Consider the following 19,446-nt stretch of genomic DNA (forward strand, 5'->3'; position numbering starts at 1 on the left):
GTAGAACATCCTTTAACAGCCTGTAGAACCTCATGCAGCAGCCTGTAGAACCTTCTTTAGCAGCCTGTAGAACATCCTTTAGCAGCTTGTAGAACCTCCTTTAGCAGCCTGTAGAACATCCTTTAGCAGCTTGTAGAACCTCCTTTAGCAGCCTGTAGAACATCCTTTAGCAGCCTGTAGAGCATCCTTTAGCAGCTTATAGAACCTCCTTCAGCAGCCTGTATAACCTTCTTCAGAAGCCTGTAGAACATTCTTTAGCAGCATGTAGAACCTCCTTCAGCAGCCTGTAGAACCTCATACAGCAGCCTGTAGAACCTCCTTTAGCAGCCTGTAGAACATTCTTTAGCAGCATGTAGAACCTCATGCAGCAGCCTGTAGAACATCCTTTAGCAGCCTGTAGAACCTCCTTTAGCAGCCCGTAGAACCTTCTTTAGCAGCCTGTAGAACATCCTTTAGTAGCCTGGAGAACATCCTTTAGCAGCCTGTAGAACCTCATACAGCAGCCTGTAGAACATCCTTTAGCAGCCCGTAGAACCTTCTTTAGCAGCCTGTAGAACATCCTTTAGTAGCCTGGAGAACATCCTTTAGCAGCCTGTAGAACCTCATACAGCAGCCTGTAGAACATCCTTTAGCAGCCCGTAGAACCTCCTTCAGCAGCCTGTAGAACCTCATGCAGCAGCCTGTAGAACATCCTTTAGTAGCCTGTAGAGCATCCTGTAGCAGCTTATAGAACCTCCTTCAGCAGCCTGTAGAACCTTCTTTAACAGTTTATAGAACCTCCTTCAGCAGCCTCTAGAACCTTCTTTAGCAGCCTGTAGAACATCCTTTAGTAGCCTGTAGAACATCCTTTAACAGCCTGTAGAACCTCATGCAGCAGCCTGTAGAACCTTCTTTAGCAGCCTGTAGAACATCCTTTAGCAGCTTGTAGAACCTCCTTTAGCAGCCTGTAGAACATCCTTTAGCAGCTTGTAGAACCTCCTTTAGCAGCCTGTAGAACATCCTTTAGCAGCCTGTAGAGCATCCTTTAGCAGCTTATAGAACCTCCTTCAGCAGCCTGTATAACCTTCTTCAGAAGCCTGTAGAACATTCTTTAGCAGCATGTAGAACCTCCTTCAGCAGCCTGTAGAACCTCATACAGCAGCCTGTAGAACATCCTTTAGCAGCCTGTAGAACATCCTTTAGCAGCCTGTAGAACCTCATACAGCAGCCTGTAGAACATCCTTTAGCAGCCTGTAGAACCTCCTTTAGCAGCCTGTAGAACCTCATACAGCAGCCTGTAGAACCTCCTTTAGCAGCCTGTAGAACATCCTTTAGCAGCCTGTAGAACCTCATACAGCAGCCTGTAGAACATCCTTTAGCAGCCTGTATTACCTTCTTCAGAAGCCTGTAGAACCTCGTGCAGCAGCCTGTAGAACCTCCTTTAGCAGCCCGTAGAACCTTCTTTAGCAGCCTGTAGAACATCCTTTAGCAGCTTATATAACCTCCTTCAGCAGCCTGTAGAACCAGCCTGTAGAACCTCATGCAGCAGCCTGTAGAACATCCTTTAGCAGCCTGTAGGACCTCCTTCAGCAACTTGTAGAACCTCCTTTAGAAGCCCGTAGAACCTTCTTTAGCAGCCTGTAGAGCATCCTGTAGCAGCTTATAGAACCTCCTTCAGCAGCCTGTAGAACCTTCTTTAGCAGCGTGTAGAACATCCTTCAGCAGCCTGTAGAACCTCCTTTAGTAGCCTGTAGAGCATCCTGTAGCAGCTTATAGAACCTCCTTCAGCAGCCTGTAGAACCTTCTTTAGCAGCCTGTAGAACATCCTTTAGTAGCCTGTAGAACATCCTTTAGCAGCCTGTAGAACCTCATACAGCAGCCCGTAGAACCTTCTTTAGCAGCCTGTAGAACCTCCTTCAGCACCCTGTAGAACCTCCTTTAGCAGCCTGTAGAACCTCCTTTAGCAGCCCGTAGAACCTCCTTCAGCAGCCTGTAGAACCTTCTTTAGCAGCCTGTAGAACCTCCTTCAGCAGCCTGTAGAACCTCATTTAGCAGCCTGTATAACCTTCTTCAGAAGCCTGTAGAACATTCTTTAGCAGCATGTAGAACCTCATGCAGCAGCCTGTAGAACATCCTTTAGCAGCCTGTAGAACCTCCTTTAGCAGCCCGTAGAACCTTCTTTAGCAGCCTGTAGAACATCCTTTAGTAGCCTGGAGAACATCCTTTAGCAGCCTGTAGAACCTCATACAGCAGCCTGTAGAACATCCTTTAGCAGCCTGTAGAACCTCCTTTAGCAGCCCGTAGAACCTTCTTTAGCAGCCTGTAGAACATCCTTCAGCACCCTGTAGAACCTCCTTTAGTAGCCGGTAGAGCATCCTGTAGCAGCTTATAGAACCTCCTTCAGCAGCCTGTAGAACCTTCTTTAGCAGCCTGTAGAACCTCATTTAGCAGCCTGTAGAACCTTCTTTAGCAGCCTGTAGAACATCCTTTAGCAGCCTGTAGAGCATCCTTTAGCAGCTTATAGAACCTCCTTCAGCAGCCTGTAGAACCTTCTTTAGCAGCCTGTAGAACCTCATTTAGCAGCCTGTATAACCTTCTTCAGAAGCCTGTAGAACATTCTTTAGCAGCTTGTATAACCTCCTTTAGCAGCCTGTAGAACATCCTTTAGCAGCCTGTAGAGCATCCTTTAGCAGCTTATAGAACCTCCTTCAGCAGCCTGTATAACCTTCTTCAGAAGCCTGTAGAACATTCTTTAGCAGCATGTAGAACCTCCTTCAGCAGCCTCTAGAACCTTCTTTAGCAGCCTGTAGAACATCCTTTAGCAGCCTGTAGAACCTCATTTAGCAGCCTGTATAACCTTCTTCAGAAGCCTGTAGAACATTCTTTAGCAGCATGTAGAACCTCATGCAGCAGCCCGTAGAACCTTCTTTAGCAGCTTATAGAACCTCCTTCAGCAGCCTGTAGAACCTTCTTTAGCAGCCTGTAGAACCTCATGCAGCAGCCTGTAGAACCTCCTTCAGCAGCCTGTAGAACCTTCTTCAGAAGCCTGTAGAACATTCTTTAGCAGCATGTAGAACCTCATGCAGCAGCCTGTAGAACATCCTTTAGCAGCCTGTAGAACCTCCTTTAGCAGCCCGTAGAACCTTCTTTAGCAGCCTGTAGAACATCCTTTAGTAGCCTGGAGAACATCCTTTAGCAGCCTGTAGAACCTCATACAGCAGCCTGTAGAACATCCTTTAGCAGCCCGTAGAACCTTCTTTAGCAGCCTGTAGAACATCCTTTAGTAGCCTGGAGAACATCCTTTAGCAGCCTGTAGAACCTCATAAAGCAGCCTGTAGAACATCCTTTAGCAGCCCGTAGAACCTCCTTCAGCAGCCTGTAGAACCTCATGCAGCAGCCTGTAGAACATCCTTTAGTAGCCTGTAGAGCATCCTGTAGCAGCTTATAGAACCTCCTTCAGCAGCCTGTAGAACCTTCTTTAACAGTTTATAGAACCTCCTTCAGCAGCCTCTAGAACCTTCTTTAGCAGCCTGTAGAACATCCTTTAGTAGCCTGTAGAACATCCTTTAACAGCCTGTAGAACCTCATGCAGCAGCCTGTAGAACCTTCTTTAGCAGCCTGTAGAACATCCTTTAGCAGCTTGTAGAACCTCCTTTAGCAGCCTGTAGAACATCCTTTAGCAGCTTGTAGAACCTCCTTTAGCAGCCTGTAGAACATCCTTTAGCAGCTTATAGAACCTCCTTCAGCAGCCTGTATAACCTTCTTCAGAAGCCTGTAGAACATTCTTTAGCAGCATGTAGAACCTCCTTCAGCAGCCTGTAGAACCTCATACAGCAGCCTGTAGAACCTCCTTTAGCAGCCTGTAGAACATCCTTTAGCAGCCTGTAGAACCTCATACAGCAGCCTGTAGAACATCCTTTAGCAGCCTGTAGAACATCCTTTAGCAGCCTGTAGAACCTCATACAGCAGCCTGTAGAACCTCCTTTAGCAGCCTGTAGAACATCCTTTAGCAGCCTGTAGAACCTCATACAGCAGCCTGTAGAACATCCTTTAGCAGCCTGTATTACCTTCTTCAGAAGCCTGTAGAACCTCGTGCAGCAGCCTGTAGAACCTCCTTTAGCAGCCCGTAGAACCTTCTTTAGCAGCCTGTAGAACATCCTGTAGCAGCTTATATAACCTCCTTCAGCAGCCTGTAGAACCAGCCTGTAGAACCTCATGCAGCAGCCTGTAGAACATCCTTTAGCAGCCTGTAGGACCTCCTTCAGCAACTTGTAGAACCTCCTTTAGAAGCCCGTAGAACCTTCTTTAGCAGCCTGTAGAGCATCCTTTAGCAGCTTATAGAACCTCCTTCAGCAGCCTGTAGAACCTTCTTTAGCAGCCTGTAGAACATCCTTCAGCAGCCTGTAGAACCTCCTTTAGTAGCCTGTAGAGCATCCTGTAGCAGCTTATAGAACCTCCTTCAGCAGCCTGTAGAACCTTCTTTAGCAGCCTGTAGAACATCCTTTAGTAGCCTGTAGAACATCCTTTAGCAGCCTGTAGAACCTCATACAGCAGCCCGTAGAACCTTCTTTAGCAGCCTGTAGAACCTCCTTCAGCACCCTGTAGAACCTCCTTTAGCAGCCTGTAGAACCTCCTTTAGCAGCCCGTAGAACCTTCTTTAGCAGCCTGTAGAACATCCTTTAGTAGCCTGGAGAACATCCTTTAGCAGCCTGTAGAACCTCATACAGCAGCCCGTAGAACCTTCTTTAGCAGCTTGTAGAACATCCTTCAGCACCCTGTAGAACCTCCTTTAGTAGCCGGTAGAGCATCCTGTAGCAGCTTATAGAACCTCCTTCAGCAGCCAGTAGAACCTTCTTTAGCAGCCTGTAGAACCTCATGCAGCAGCCTGTAGAACCTTCTTTAGCAGCCTGTAGAACATCCTTTAGCAGCCTGTAGAGCATCCTTTAGCAGCTTATAGAACCTCCTTCAGCAGCCTGTAGAACCTTCTTTAGCAGCTTATAGAACCTCCTTCAGCAGCCTGTAGAACCTTCTTTAGCAGACTGTAGAACATCCTTTAGCAGCCTGTAGAACCTCATACAGCAGCCTGTAGAACATCCTTTAGCAGCCTGTAGAACCTTCTTTAGTAGCGTGTAGAGCATCCTGTAGCAGCTTATAGAACCTCCTTCAGCAGCCCGTAGAACCTTCTTTAGCAGCCTGTAGAACCTCCTTCAGCAGCCTGTAGAACCTCCTTTAGTAGCCTGTTGAGCATTCTTTAGCAGCTTATAGAACCTCCTTCAGCAGCCTGTAGAACCTTCTTTAGCAGACTGTAGAACATCCTTTAGCAGCCTGTAGAACCTTCTTTAGCAGCCTGTAGAACATCCTTCAGCAGCCTGTAGAACATCTTTTAGTAACCTGTAGAACATCCTTTAGCAGCCTGTAGAACCTCATACAGCAGCCCATGGAACCTTCTTTAGCAGCCTGTAGAACCTCATACAGCAGCCTGTAGAACCTTCTTTAGCAGCCTGTAGAACATCCTTTAGCAGCCTGCAGAACCGTCTTTAGCAGCCTGTACAACATCCTTCAGCAGCAGAACATCCTTTAGCAGCCTGTAGAACCTCATACAGCAGCCTGTAGAACCTCCTTTAGCAGCCTGTAGAACATCCTTTAGCAGCCTGTAGAACCTCATACAGCAGCCTGTAGAACATCCTTTAGCAGCCTGTAGAACCTCCTTTAGCAGCCTGTAGAACCTCATACAGCAGCCTGTAGAACCTCCTTTAGCAGCCTGTAGAACATCCTTTAGCAGCCTGTAGAACCTCATACAGCAGCCTGTAGAACATCCTTTAGCAGCCTGTATTACCTTCTTCAGAAGCCTGTAGAACCTCGTGCAGCAGCCTGTAGAACATCCTTTAGCAGCCTGTAGAACCTCCTTCAGCAGCCTGTAGAACCTCATTTAGCAGCCTGTATAAAGTTCTTCAGAAGCCTGTAGAACCTCATGCAGCAGCCTGTAGAACATCCTTTAGCAGCCTGTAGAACCTCCTTCAGCAGCCTGTAGAACCTCATTTAGCAACCTGTAGAACATCCTTTAGCAGCCTGTAGAACCTCATTTAGCAGCCTGTATAACCTCATGCAGCAGCCTGTAGAACATCCTTTAGCAGCCTGTAGAACCTCCTTCAGCAGCCTGTAGAACCTCATACAGCAGCCTGTAGAACCTCCTTTAGCAGCCTGTAGAACATCCTTTAGCAGCCTGTAGAACCTCATACAGCAGCCTGTAGAACATCCTTTAGCAGCCTGTATTACCTTCTTCAGAAGCCTGTAGAACCTCGTGCAGCAGCCTGTAGAACATCCTTTAGCAGCCTGTAGAACCTCCTTCAGCAGCCTGTAGAACCTCATTTAGCAGCCTGTATAACCTTCTTCAGAAGCCTGTAGAACCTCATGCAGCAGCCTGTAGAACATCCTTTAGCAGCCTGTAGAACCTCCTTCAGCAGCCTGTAGAACCTCATTTAGCAACCTGTAGAACATCCTTTAGCAGCCTGTAGAACCTCATTTAGCAGCCTGTATAACCTTCTTCAGAAGCCTGTAGAACATTCTTTAGCAGCATGTAGAACCTCCTTCAGCAGCCTGTAGAACCTCATGCAGCAGCCTGTAGAACATCCTTTAGCAGCCTGTAGAACCTCCTTCAGCAACCTTTAGAACCTCCTTTAGCAGCCCGTAGAACCTTCTTTAGCAGCCTGTAGAGCATCCTGTAGCAGCTTATATAACCTCCTTCAGCAGCCTGTAGAACCAGCCTGTAGAACCTCATGCAGCAGCCTGTAGAACATCCTTTAGCAGCCTGTAGGACCTCCTTCAGCAACTTGTAGAACCTCCTTTAGCAGCCCGTAGAACCTTCTTTAGCAGCCTGTAGAGCATCCTGTAGCAGCTTATAGAACCTCCTTCAGCAGGCTGTAGAACCTTCTTTAGCAGCGTGTAGAACATCCTTCAGCAGCCTGTAGAACCTCCTTTAGTAGCCTGTAGAGCATCCTGTAGCAGCTTATAGAACCTCCTTCAGCAGCCTGTAGAACCTTCTTTAGCAGCCTGTAGAACATCCTTTAGTAGCCTGTAGAACATCCTTTAGCAGCCTGTAGAACCTCATACAGCAGCCTGTAGAACCTTCTTTAGCAGCCTGTTGAACCTCATGCAGCAGCCTGTAGAACCTTCTTTAGCAGCCTGTAGAACATCCTTTAGCAGCCCGTAGAACATCCTTCAGCACCCTGTAGAACCTCCTTTAGTAGCCTGTAGAGCATCTTGTAGCAGCTTATAGAACCTCCTTCAGCAGCCTGTAGAACCTTCTTTAGCAGCTTGTAGAACATCCTTTAGTAGCCTGTAGAACATTCTTTAACAGCCTGTAGAACCTCATGCAGCAGCCCGTAGAACCTTCTTTAGCAGCTTATAGAACCTCCTTCAGTAGCCTGTAGAACCTTCTTTAGCAGCCTGTAGAACATCCTTTAGTAGCCTGTAGAACCTCCTTCAGCAGCCTGTAGAACCTCATTTAGCAGCCTGTATAACCTTCTTCAGAAGCCTGTAGAACATTCTTTAGCAGCATGTAGAACCTCATGCAGCAGCCTGTAGAACATCCTTTAGCAGCCTGTAGAACCTCCTTTAGCAGCCCATAGAACCTTCTTTAGCAGCCTGTAGAACATCCTTTAGTAGCCTGGAGAACATCCTTTAGCAGCCTGTAGAACCTCATACAGCAGCCCGTAGAACCTTCTTTAGCAGCCTGTAGAACATCCTTCAGCACCCTGTAGAACCTCCTTTAGCAGCCTGTAGAACCTCCTTTAGCAGCCCGTAGAACCTTCTTTAGCAGCCTGTAGAACATCCTTTAGTAGCCTGGAGAACATCCTTTAGCAGCCTGTAGAACCTCATACAGCAGCCCGTAGAACCTTCTTTAGCAGCCTGTAGAACATCCTTCAGCACCCTGTAGAACCTCCTTTAGTAGCCGGTAGAGCATCCTGTAGCAGCTTATAGAACCTCCTTCAGCAGCCAGTAGAACCTTCTTTAGCAGCCTGTAGAACATCCTTTAGCAGCCTGTAGAGCATCCTTTAGCAGCTTATAGAACCTCCTTCAGCAGCCTGTAGAACCTTCTTTAGCAGCTTATAGAACCTCCTTCAGCAGCCTGTAGAACCTTCTTTTGCAGACTGTAGAACATCCTTTAGCAGCCTGTAGAACCTCATACAGCAGCCTGTAGAACATCCTTTAGCAGCCTGTAGAACCTTCTTTAGTAGCGTGTAGAGCATCCTGTAGCAGCTTATAAAACCTCCTTCAGCAGCCCGTAGAACCTTCTTTAGCAGCCTGTAGAACCTCCTTCAGCAGCCTGTAGAACCTCCTTTAGTAGCCTGTTGAGCATTCTTTAGCAGCTTATAGAACCTCCTTCAGCAGCCTGTAGAACCTTCTTTAGCAGACTGTAGAACATCCTTTAGCAGCCTGTAGAACCTTCTTTAGCAGCCTGTAGAACATCCTTCAGCAGCCTGTAGAACCTCCTTTAGTAGCCTGTAGAGCATCCTGTAGCAGCCTGTAGAACCTTTTTTAGGACCCTGTAGAACATCCTTTAGCAGCCTGTAGAACATCTTTTAGTAACCTGTAGAACATCCTTTAGCAGCCTGTAGAACCTCATACAGCAGCCCATGGAACCTTCTTTAGCAGCCTGTAGAACCTCATACAGCATCCCGTAGAACCTTCTTTAGCAGCCTGTAGAACATCCTTTAGCAGCCTGTAGAACCATCTTTAGCAGCCTGTACAACATCCTTCAGCAGCAGAACATCCTTTAGCAGCCTGTAGAACCTCATACAGCAGCCCGTAGAACCTTCTTTAGCAGCCTGTAGAACCTCATACAGCAGCCTGTAGAACCTTCTTTAGCAGCCTGTAGAACCGTCTTTAGCAGCCTGTACAACATCCTTCAGCAGCCTGTAGAACCTCCTTTAGTAGGCTGTAGAGCATCCTGTAGCAGCTTATAGAACCTCCTTCAGCAGGCTGTAGAACCTTCTTTAGCAGCCTGTAGAACATCCTTTAGTAGCCTGTAGAACATCCTTTAGCAGCCTGTAGAACCTCATGCAGCAGCCTGTAGAACCTCATACAGCAGCCCGTAGAACCTTCTTTAGCAGCCTGTATAACATCCTTCAGCACCCTGTAGAACCTCCTTTAGTAGCCTGTAGAGCATCCTGTAGCAGCTTATAGAACCTCCTTCAGCAGCCCGTAGAACCTTCTTTAGCAGCCTGTAGAACCTCCATCAGCATCCTGTAGAACCTTCTTTAGCAGCCTGTAGAACATCCTTTAGCAGCCTTTAGAACCTTCTTTAGCAGCCTGTAGAACATCCTTCAGCAGCCTGTAGAACCTCCTTTAGTAGCCTGTAGAGCATCCTGTAGCAGCCTGTAGAACCTTTTTTAGGACCCTGTAGAACATCCTTTAGCAGCCTGTAGAACCTCTTTTAGCAGCTTATAGAACCTCCTTCAGCAGGCTGTAGAACCTTCTTTAGCAGCCTGTAGAACATCCTTTAGTAGCCTGTAGAACATCCTTTAGCAGCCTGTAGAACCTCTTTTAGCAGCTTATAAATGGTCCTTCAGCAGCCTGTAGAACATTCTTTAGCAGCCTGTAGAACCTTCTTTAGCAGCCTGTAGAACCTCTTTTAGCAGCTTATAAACGGTCCTTCAGCAGCCTGTAGAGCATTCTTTAGCAGCCTGTAGAACCTTCTTTAGCAGCCTGTAGAACATCCTTTAGCAGCCTGTAGAACCTCTTTTAGCAGCTTATAAACGGTCCTTCAGCAGCCTGTAGAACATTCTTTAGCAGCCTGTAGAACCTTCTTTAGCAGCCTGTAGAACATCCTTTAGCAGCCTGTAGAACATCCTTTATCTGCGTATATCAGTTTCTCACACTGTTGTGGAGGGGTTCTGGTCCACTCATCTCTTCAACATTTCTTCAGTCCATTTATGTTTCTGCTCAGCTCTCTGAAGGTCCCACCACAGCATTTCAGGTGGGTGTTGGTCTGGACTTTGACCAGGCCATTGCAGTACCTTGATTCTTTTTCTGTTCCGGCATTCTGTTTGTGATTAGGTGTTGTGTTTCGGATCATGGTTCTGTTGATGACCCAGCTGTTAGACAGGTGGTCTCACATTTGACTCTAGAAGACTCTAGTCTACAGAAGAGATCAGTATCCAGTTAGGGACTTCAAGGTCCCCATGTCTTGTTAGTTAAAACACTCCCAGATTATCAATTGTCCACCACCGTGCCTGACAATAAAAAGCTAAACCTTTGCTGTACCTGCAGTTTAAAGTTCCAGATGTTTATCTCCTGGTTGTTCCCTCCCTGCCGGTGTTTCCTTCTCCTGATTGACGGCTGAGATGTTTGTTCAGGATTCTCTCCACACAGATAAGTCACTTGGTTATCTATAAGAATCACCACAAACTGAGAATAGTTTTACTTTTTGACTTCAGATATTTCAAGGGATGAGAGACTGCGTACTGTTTGGTCCATGTTGTGCCTCTCCTGCTTGGAAACAGAACCTCTGGTTTCAAACTTGATCCGTCTGTGAGCAGGCGCTGTGTTTGTTTCAGCTGCAGTAAGATGGTTTGCATGACACTGCATGCAGCCAGTAACCTGCAGCGCTCCATCACGTGGTGCCGAGCAGCCACTGAGGAGTCATTCTCTGACTGAACCAGCAAACAATCTGCCTGTGGTTCTGCTGAAAGATTAAAGCACAACGTTCCTGCTGACAGGGAGTTTTAATGGGAACCAGCTGCAGAAGAACGTTTATTGTCTCAGTTTATAAAACCTAATCTCTGTCATCATCGACTGATTCCTAAAATATTCCTAAAACGTTGTTCTAATTTAGACTGGAGATGGAACGCAGAGATGATTCCTGCATCTCCTCTCAGATGGTGGTTGGTCTCATTACCATCTCATCATTCATTAAATTCCATCCGTTCAGACTGCAGGACATTCCTGAATCCTTGGAATGAGGACAAATTAAGACGAGTAACTGAATGAAAATGTTCTTTTAAACTGCAGCGTGTAAAGCAACTCGCATATCATTCATTTGGTTGGTCGCACTTTGCATTGCTGAATTGTATCAAAGTTGTCTGTTTGTCATCCTGATTTGTTCCTGAAGCACTATCTATCAAGATCAAAGATGTTCAGAAGATCTCCAGTCTTAAAATCACTGAACTGATCAAAAACAAAGTTCCTCGCAGGAAGACTGGAACAGATCTGCATGTTCCTCCCTCTGCAGAGCAGAACATCATGAAGTCAGTGAAGGAATCTGGAGGAGTTTTAGGGAGCAGCTTCAGTTGGACTGCAGTTATCTCTCATCCTTCAGACAGTTTTGGACCAAGTAAATGTTAAATGGACTGAACTTATATAGAACGTTTCCAGTCATACAGATCGCTCAAAGCGCTTTACACTAGAGCCACATTCACCCAATCGCACTCACTAACGCTCACACATTCATACACCGATATGTAGATCGGTAGGCAACTTGAGGTTAAGTGCCTTGCCCAGGGGCACATCGACATACAGCAAGAGGAAGCTGGAATTGAACCTTCCGATTGCAAGACGACTACTCTTCCTACTGAGCCACAGTCGCCTCATAATGATAGGACCACATGGATTAGGGATTGCTTTGGAGAACCTTTGTCCTGCTTTACTCCACAGAGTTACATTCAAAAGACACCTGATGTTAACTTCAGAGGAGTAGTCAGCTTCTCTGGGCTCAGAGGCTTCTGGGATGGACCATCACACAGTGGGAACATGGGTCAGATAGATCAGTTCTCCAGATATTTGTTGGAAGAGGAGCTTCCAGCCTGCTGTCAGCATCCAGTCTCTGTGATGTTGAAGCGGTACAACGTCTTCCCTGTCAGATATCTGAATATATTTTCTGGGCTGCAGAAAAATCTTTCAAATATTACAGAGAAAATCTCAAACCTGAATAAAAGTCAAAGAAAAGCAAAAGACTCAGATGGCAAAGCAGAACTTGATGCAATGTCACTTCCTAATGAGAGGCAAAACCCAATAGGTTCCTCTGGAAAACAGAATATTCCCACAGATCCATTTATCTGCAACAGAACCACCCCCAGCATCCAGTGACCGTCCTAAACCTGTACATGAAAAATACTTCTTAGATTAGTCCAGTACCAACGTTATGTTCCCACTGTTGTTGGAGACGTGGTGGTACGGGGTAGGATCATGGTATAGGCCTGCTGGACCATATCTTCTCCAGGGACATCCAGCATGTTCCACCACGATGACGGAGAAGCACATTCAAAAACGTGGCTGAGGAAGATGAGGGTACAGCTGCTGGACTGACCGGCCTTTGGTCCTGGCCTGTCTCAAACAGACAATCCCTGGAATGTTAGAGAGCAGAAACGGGACAAAGACAGCCCCATACTGTTGGACTCCTCAAGATGAATGGGGTCAGAATAGCATGTTGAATTCCTCCTGGCTTGGAATCCTAAATTAGACTGGGAATGGGAACAATATAAATCAGGAAAATCTTTGCTGAAACAAGTTTTTGGAAACTTGCAGCAGCCTTAAATTCAGGAATGGATGGATAATAACATGTTTGACATGACGTCCCTGGAACTCTTAATGTTTACTCTGAGATGAGCTGCTTTTTACTTGTCCTGATCCCAACCTAAACTGGGTCTTCAGCAGAAATTTAAAGGTCTACTTTCTTACAACATGAACTAATGTTTGTTGGTCCTGACTCATATCTGACTCTGTGCCCTGTGAACAGCTGCAGGTCGGAGGGAAGAAGACGAACATCATCTTGCAGCAGCTGCAGCCGGATACGCCGTACTCCGTCACCGTGGCCGCCGTTTATCCCTCTGGCGTCAGCAGGGACATCTCCGGAGAGGGAAAAACTAGTAAGCATCTGCAGCAAGCAGGACAGCTTCTGCTGTCAGGAATGTTCATAGAGCGTCAAACTGGAACAATGCTGATGGTTCCTTTGGGATAAATTATGGGTTAAGGAAATCAGAGGGAAAACAGCGAGTGATAAATACGTTGTGCAGTTGATTTCATCTATATTTTCATAGAAATACATGTTAAGTTTCTCATTGGGATTTGACAGAGCAGGGAGAATTTGGGGAGAAAGTGACCTTTCTGTTGCTGTCTGTACAGAGCCTCTGGGCGGCGTGAGGAACCTCCAGGTGCTGAACCCGACCATGACCACCCTGAACGTGCGCTGGGAGCCGGCTGAGGGCCGAATCACAGAGTACAAAGTGATTTATGCTCCGGCTGCTGGAGGAGCGGAGAGCATGGTAGGACTGGTAGGAACACCGTCAGCTTCCTGTCAGGCAGAACAGCTGGATCTGAAACAACATCCCACTGTTTTTATTTGTCAGAGGTTCAGTGAAGAAAACACTGACTCCTGTCTCCAAGTCCATGAGTTTCTCCTGCATGAAGCTGAACACCTATTCTGTTCACAGATGAATCTTCTGGAGCTTGGAGAACTGGGATTAATTTCATTCTTGTATGAGAGGAAAAAAGCTGTGGAGTCATGGGAGAAAATGCTTAGTCAGGGGTTTCCATGGAGGTCCGGTGGTTTTCTGTGGAGCAGGGAAGAACACGACAGCACAGCCGGACAGACAGTAACACGACCAGGAAGTTTAAGGTTTAATTGTCTGCTGAATCAGGAATTACCATTCCACATCACATATGATCACTGGGATCCCTCCTTCTCTGTTTTACAGTGAGCAGATAACATCATGGTCTGCAAAAATGTAAATATCTGAGGCTCAGAGTCCTGTTGGACACCATTTAGTTCATAATAAGACAATTTGAGAGTGAAATAACTGGACTTTATGAAGTTACCAACTTAATGGGAATGGTGAGACAGTCGTTTTTAGCTCTGTCATATTTTGAGCTAATAATCAGAATCAGAATCAGAATCAGAATCAGAATCAGAAAAGCTTTATTGCCAAGTACGTTTTTGGACATACAAGGAATTTGTTTTGGCGTAGTCGGTGCAATACAATACAAATTAAACAGTATAAACATATCTACAATATAATATAAATATAAGTGCACAGTTTTAAGTGAGTGAGAGTAAATATAGAGCAGTATAAGATGCAAGAGCAATACAACAGTGCAGGTGATCATTGTGCAAGTAAAGCAGGAGTCCAAGCTGAGCGTTAATGTAACTCATAGAGTTACAGGTTACAGGTGTCCTGTCAGCAAAAAAAGGGGGGTGTGGGTGAAAGGGAGAGTGTCAGGGTGGTTTCTGGGCTTTGTTAACCAGGCTGGTGGCAGATGGGAAAAAACTGTTCTTGTGGCGTGAGGTTTTGGTCCGGATGGACCACAGCCTCCTGCCAGAGGGGAGAGTCTCAAAGAGTCTGTGACCGGGGTGGGAGGGATCAGCCAGAATCTTCCCGGCCCGCTTCAGGGTCCTGGAGGTGTACAGTTCCTGGAGCGACAGTAGACTGCAGCCAATCACCTTCTCAGCAGACCGAATGACACGCTGCAGCCTGCCCTTATCCTTGGCTGTAGCAGCGGCGTACCAGATGGTGATGGAGGAGGTGAGGATGGACTCAATGATGGCTGTGTAGAAGTGCACCATCATAGTCTTTGGCAGGTTGAATTTCTTCAGCTGCCGCAGGAAGAACATCCTCTGCTGGGCTTTCTTGATGAGGGAGCTGATGTTTGGCTCCCACTTGAGATCCTGGGAGATGATGGTTCCCAGGAAGCGGAAGGATTCCACAGTGTCAATTGTGGAGTCACAGAGGGTGATGGGGGCAGGTGGGGCTGGGTTCTGCCTGAAGTTCACAACCATCTCCAATGAAAGCCATCTTACCTTTGCTCATGTTTATTTCTGAGTTGTCACCAAAAAGCTGATCTGTACGATTTGTTGTTGGAAACCAGGAAACCGTGTCAGCAGGAACAACCACCACCATCCTGCGGGGCCTGCAGCCTGATACCTTCTACACCGTGTCACTGGTTCCAGTTTACGCTGAAGGAGACGGAAAGAAGCTGTCTGAAAATGGAAAAACGAGTAAGGCTGAAGCCCAAAATGACTCAAACGTCTATTAGATCTAAACTCCAGCATAGCGTGTGCTTCTTCTGCTGATCTGTCAATGAATCCTAACATACTGGATCAAATTTCACTTTGACTAAATGAAGTTGGATGTTTTGGTGCTCATTGTGGAGCTGATCACCAGGCTTATAGCTCCCTAAATGTTTACAGCTGAAGTATTTCTGCAGGATTCATCTTCTGTGTTTGTAAATCTGACAAGTGAAACGGTTTGAATCTGAGGGCAAAGAGCCTGAAAGGACAACCTGCTCCACGAGACAAACATACACAAACTTCACTCACTTGTTTAGGGCCTTTAGGGGGAGTGAAGAACCTGAAGGTGACCGACCCCACCATGACGTCCCTGAACGTTAACTGGGACCCCGCTGATGGAGCTGTTCGTCTCTACAAGGTCTTCTACGTACCTTCTTCTGGTGGACGAGAGGAGATGGTGAGAAGCTCTTACTCTGAAGCTGTCATATCTCAAACAGACAAGAAGAAATGTTTTTGATCTGTTTTTCTTCTGAATGCGCCACACAGGAACAGGTTCCTGCAGGGACCTCCTCCATTGTTCTGAGGAATCTGCTGCCTGATACGCAGTACACTGTGTCCGTGGTGCCGGTGTATCCCGCCCGGGAAGGAAGACGGCAGTCTGAGGATGGAAAGACGTGTAAGCTGCTGAATGACTCAAACTTTTCCATTTTTTATTTGGCAGAAACACTTTCTGACCAAACATCTCCTGATCTTTCTGCTCCCAGTGCCTCTGAGTGGTGTCAGCGGGATGAGGGTGACCAACCCGACCATCACCACGCTCACTGTGAACTGGGATGCTGCCGACGGCAACGTTCAGGGCTACAGAGTCATTTATGTCCCTGTAGATGGAGGCCTGGAGATTGTGGTAAGATCATCGAACATCAGAGGAGGGAATCAGCTCGGGTTTTAGGTTCAGCTTCCTGAAAACAGCCAGATAATCTGGATTAGCTGATGACCACGTCAGAAGGACGTAGAGGAGAAATTATGTAATAAATTCCTGTTTTAAGGAGGTTTTGTGCTGTTGTCTCATCCTAATTTGAGATCAGCTTTAGTAGGTTAAAGGTCATTTAAGGATGAATGTCAGCAGATTAGTGAATTCAAACATATTACATGTTAATTTTACACAAAGTCACAGTTTTTTCTATTAATGTTGATGATTCTGTTACATTTCATGAAAACCAAACATTCAGTTTTCTCAGAAAATAAGATTTTTGCTACTTGAGACCATGGACTTGATGACCCAGTCAAAGGGACGGAGTAGGCCCACACCCAACTGAGCAGTTTGTCTGCAGGGCATACTATACAGTATATGTATTCAGTACCTGTCCAGGGCTCTTTTTGCATGAATTACTGTCAATGCATCACTCTTGCTTGTGCACCTTTTCCTTCCACTTAACTTTCTACCATTATACCTGAGAACAGCTCTCTGTGAACAGCCAGTTTATCTGCCATTACAGAACGTTTCTGGATTAAAACTACTTTTATTATTGGTCTGATGTAATATTGTAATTTAGTCTGAGAAATGTCATTTTGGGTTGGCTACGACAGAATCATCAACATTAACAGAAATAAACATTTAAATATATGACTGTGTGTGCAGTGGATCCATATAATTACCTTCCCATGATACTCTAATTTACTGGGATTCACCTGGAAGTCCAGCTCCAAGTTAACTTGTTTAAAGAAATAAAATGAGCTACAAAGACTCGTGCCTTTACTAGAAGGACACATTGTCCAGTCTGAACTACTTTCTTGAGGAAGGGAGGAGGGGGCAGTAACCAATCAGATCTGTGGATATTTGAACTGTTTTTATACCCAGACATAAAAACAGGCTCTTCAGGTATAAACTACACATTTAAAGTTTATTTAGAAGCATTCAATGAGCAGGAGGAAGGTCAAAGCTTAGAGAATGAACAAACTGGATCCCAGTCTGCCTGTAATCCACTACAGTGGATTGCGGCTGAAGCTGGAGGAAAAACAACATAGAGAGACATAAATTAGTTCATTTCACGTTAACTTCATTCTCACAGATAAAACCGTGTGGTCTGCCAGTTGACTCCCTGCTCAGCTTTCTGTAATATCTACAGCTTGATCTATGCTGTTTCTGCATCCTTCAGACTCGCAGCCAAACATCCACTGAACATATTTCATTAATCAGGAAACCACAGAGAGTGAAAGGCTTTGATATGGTGCCTTCATGGATGCAACATCATCATTCAAATATAGCAGGAACTTCCTGTTTTTAGTGGGCGTGACTCAGAAGGCTGTTTCTGGGTCAGAATACTGTTTAAAAGGGCTTCTACATTTAATAGCTTCAATATATTATGTATGCTCTTTAAGAACATTTTGTTTGCTATGTGCAACAATAACAAACATGAGAAATGATCAGTTGTGTCTGATGGTTTTGACTCCCACCTAAATAACTTGGTAAGTTTGGTGGATGGAAAACAATCCTGTTTAATAAGTTTGGTTCTTTGTGGCGGGATAATCCCACCGCATCGCTGCCAGGCAGCAGCACCGACACCTTCCTGGCAACGACAATCTCTGATTGTTGTGAGGATTTTTTTAGGGTTTAAGTTTCTGGATCTACTGGGTTTAAATCCTGCAGATCACACGGCTGGCATCAGGAGCAGACAAGAGCATCTAAAGTGATTTGTCTGCCTGTGTTGTTGAAACATCTCAACCTCTGTAGGAATCTGCCTCTTCAAAAGCTCCTATTTGTTCCATGAAAGACTTTGTATCACATGAAATCCAAATAAAAATAGGATTTTATGCTAAAATGTTCATTTAAATTTGACCAAATCAAACTCAAATTTCTTTATCTTTTTCCCCCAAAAAGCCAGAGCTTTTCTGCAGATGATTACCTAAAATGTGAGGTCTTTCAGCATCATTTCCTGGATTTCAGATCAAACACTTTTCTTTGGTTCTCTCCTTCCTTACTGGAAGCAATGTCAAGAAAAAGGATTTAATTGTTTCTGTATTTCTGGTTTCACCTCGTGTGTCTTCTTCAGGAACAACTGTCTGAGAGCACCACCTCAACCGTCCTGCAGAAACTGCTGCCGGACACCAGATACACCATCACTGTGGTCCCCATGTATGCAGAGGGAGACGGGCCGAGCCTTACCGACACCGGCAAAACCAGTGAGTATCCTGGTCCGGTAGGTCAAAAGCCTCCAATGAGACCTCCAGGAATCGTTGGACAGAGACGTTCCTCACAGAGTGAAAAAACTGAAGAGTTACTTTGAAACTCTGAGAAGAACACAAGTTATACCTCCTATAAAAGTTTGCTGTGATTGGTCAGCTCCAGGGGTCTGAGGAGTCACCGCTTATTTTCCTGTTTCATCGAACCAGGAAGTTAAAATAGAAAACTTGGTTGTGCAAGTTGAATTTAAAGCAAAAACAATCAACTGAAAAATATTAAAACTTCATATTTTTCTTAAAATTGTGGATCTTTCAGGCTCATTTACAGGGGACTTTCCAGGAACTAACAGAGTTGCTTTTCTAGAACTAAAATCAGGATTCTAAAGACCAGTCCACAAAGGCTGGTGTCCCGAAGCTTTTATTTGCTCCCCTGGTCCAACACACCTGAATCAAATCGCTGAATTACCTAAGACTCAGGTTTACTGAAGCAGAGACACATCTGAAGGTTAAAGGATACTGACCCTCCTGAATTAAACATTAGTTTTCAGAGACCAAGCTTACTCTGAAAGTTCCAGAAGATATTTTGTAAGCACCCTGAAAGCCATTCCCAAGTTTCCCGAAACAAATCCCAGAAGTTCTTAAAGTTGCTGTCCAACTCCAGTCCTAGAGAGCTAGCGTCCTGAATGTTTTAGATGTGTCTTTGCTCCAGCATGAAGGTCAGCTCCTCTAATGAAGCATTCAGTTGATTCAGAATCAGCTTTACTGACTCCGCTCCACTTTGCTCTCAATATTAAAGAATATCTTTTAAATGTACATATAAACATAATTGAGTTTAAGATAGAATATAATGTGAGATCAGTCCAGTCATGCCTGGTGTTGTTCTGGATCTCTGACTGTCAAGAGTCCATCAGAGAAACATCCTGGAGGAAGAAAGTGTCTCTGTGGAGGCTGGTTTTAGCAGACAGCGCTCTGTAGCGCCACCTGAATGTAGAAGCCTAAACAGTTTATGTGCAGGATGTGTGGGGTCTGCAGAGATGTTAGCTGCCCTTTTCCTGACCCTTGACCTGTATAAGTCCTGGATGGAGGGAAGGTCAGTCCTGATTATTCGTTGCAGTCTGGACCTGTCCTGTTTTGTGGATGATCCAAACCACAACATGGAGATGAGATAATGAAGACAGGACAGACTGAATGATGGCAGTGTAGAAGATGACCAGCAGCTCCTGTGGAAGGTTGAACTTCTTGAATTGCCTCAGGAAGTTCAGTCTCTGCTGGACCTTCTTCTG

General features: G+C 45.6%; 1 protein-coding gene across 6 annotated transcripts in view; it reads left to right on the plus strand.

Moving 5' to 3' along the window:
- Positions 1–19,446, plus strand: part of col12a1b (collagen, type XII, alpha 1b) — a 194,940-nt gene that overhangs the window by 102,610 nt on the left and 72,884 nt on the right. For 5 of the 6 annotated variants that reach the window (XM_047387817.1, XM_047387814.1, XM_047387816.1 and 2 more), the window contains 7 exons: positions 12,716–12,845; positions 13,102–13,250; positions 14,842–14,971; positions 15,301–15,440; positions 15,530–15,659; positions 15,748–15,887; positions 18,034–18,163. In XM_047387817.1, the coding sequence (XP_047243773.1) occupies positions 12,716–12,845; positions 13,102–13,250; positions 14,842–14,971; positions 15,301–15,440; positions 15,530–15,659; positions 15,748–15,887; positions 18,034–18,163 (949 nt within the window). The remainder of the gene's footprint in view (positions 1–12,715; positions 12,846–13,101; positions 13,251–14,841; positions 14,972–15,300; positions 15,441–15,529; positions 15,660–15,747; positions 15,888–18,033; positions 18,164–19,446) is intronic. The other variant, XM_047387815.1, reaches the window with a different exon arrangement.

The sequence above is a fragment of the Girardinichthys multiradiatus genome, chromosome 15 (genome assembly GCF_021462225.1).
Source record: "Girardinichthys multiradiatus isolate DD_20200921_A chromosome 15, DD_fGirMul_XY1, whole genome shotgun sequence".
NCBI lineage: Eukaryota > Metazoa > Chordata > Actinopteri > Cyprinodontiformes > Goodeidae > Girardinichthys > Girardinichthys multiradiatus.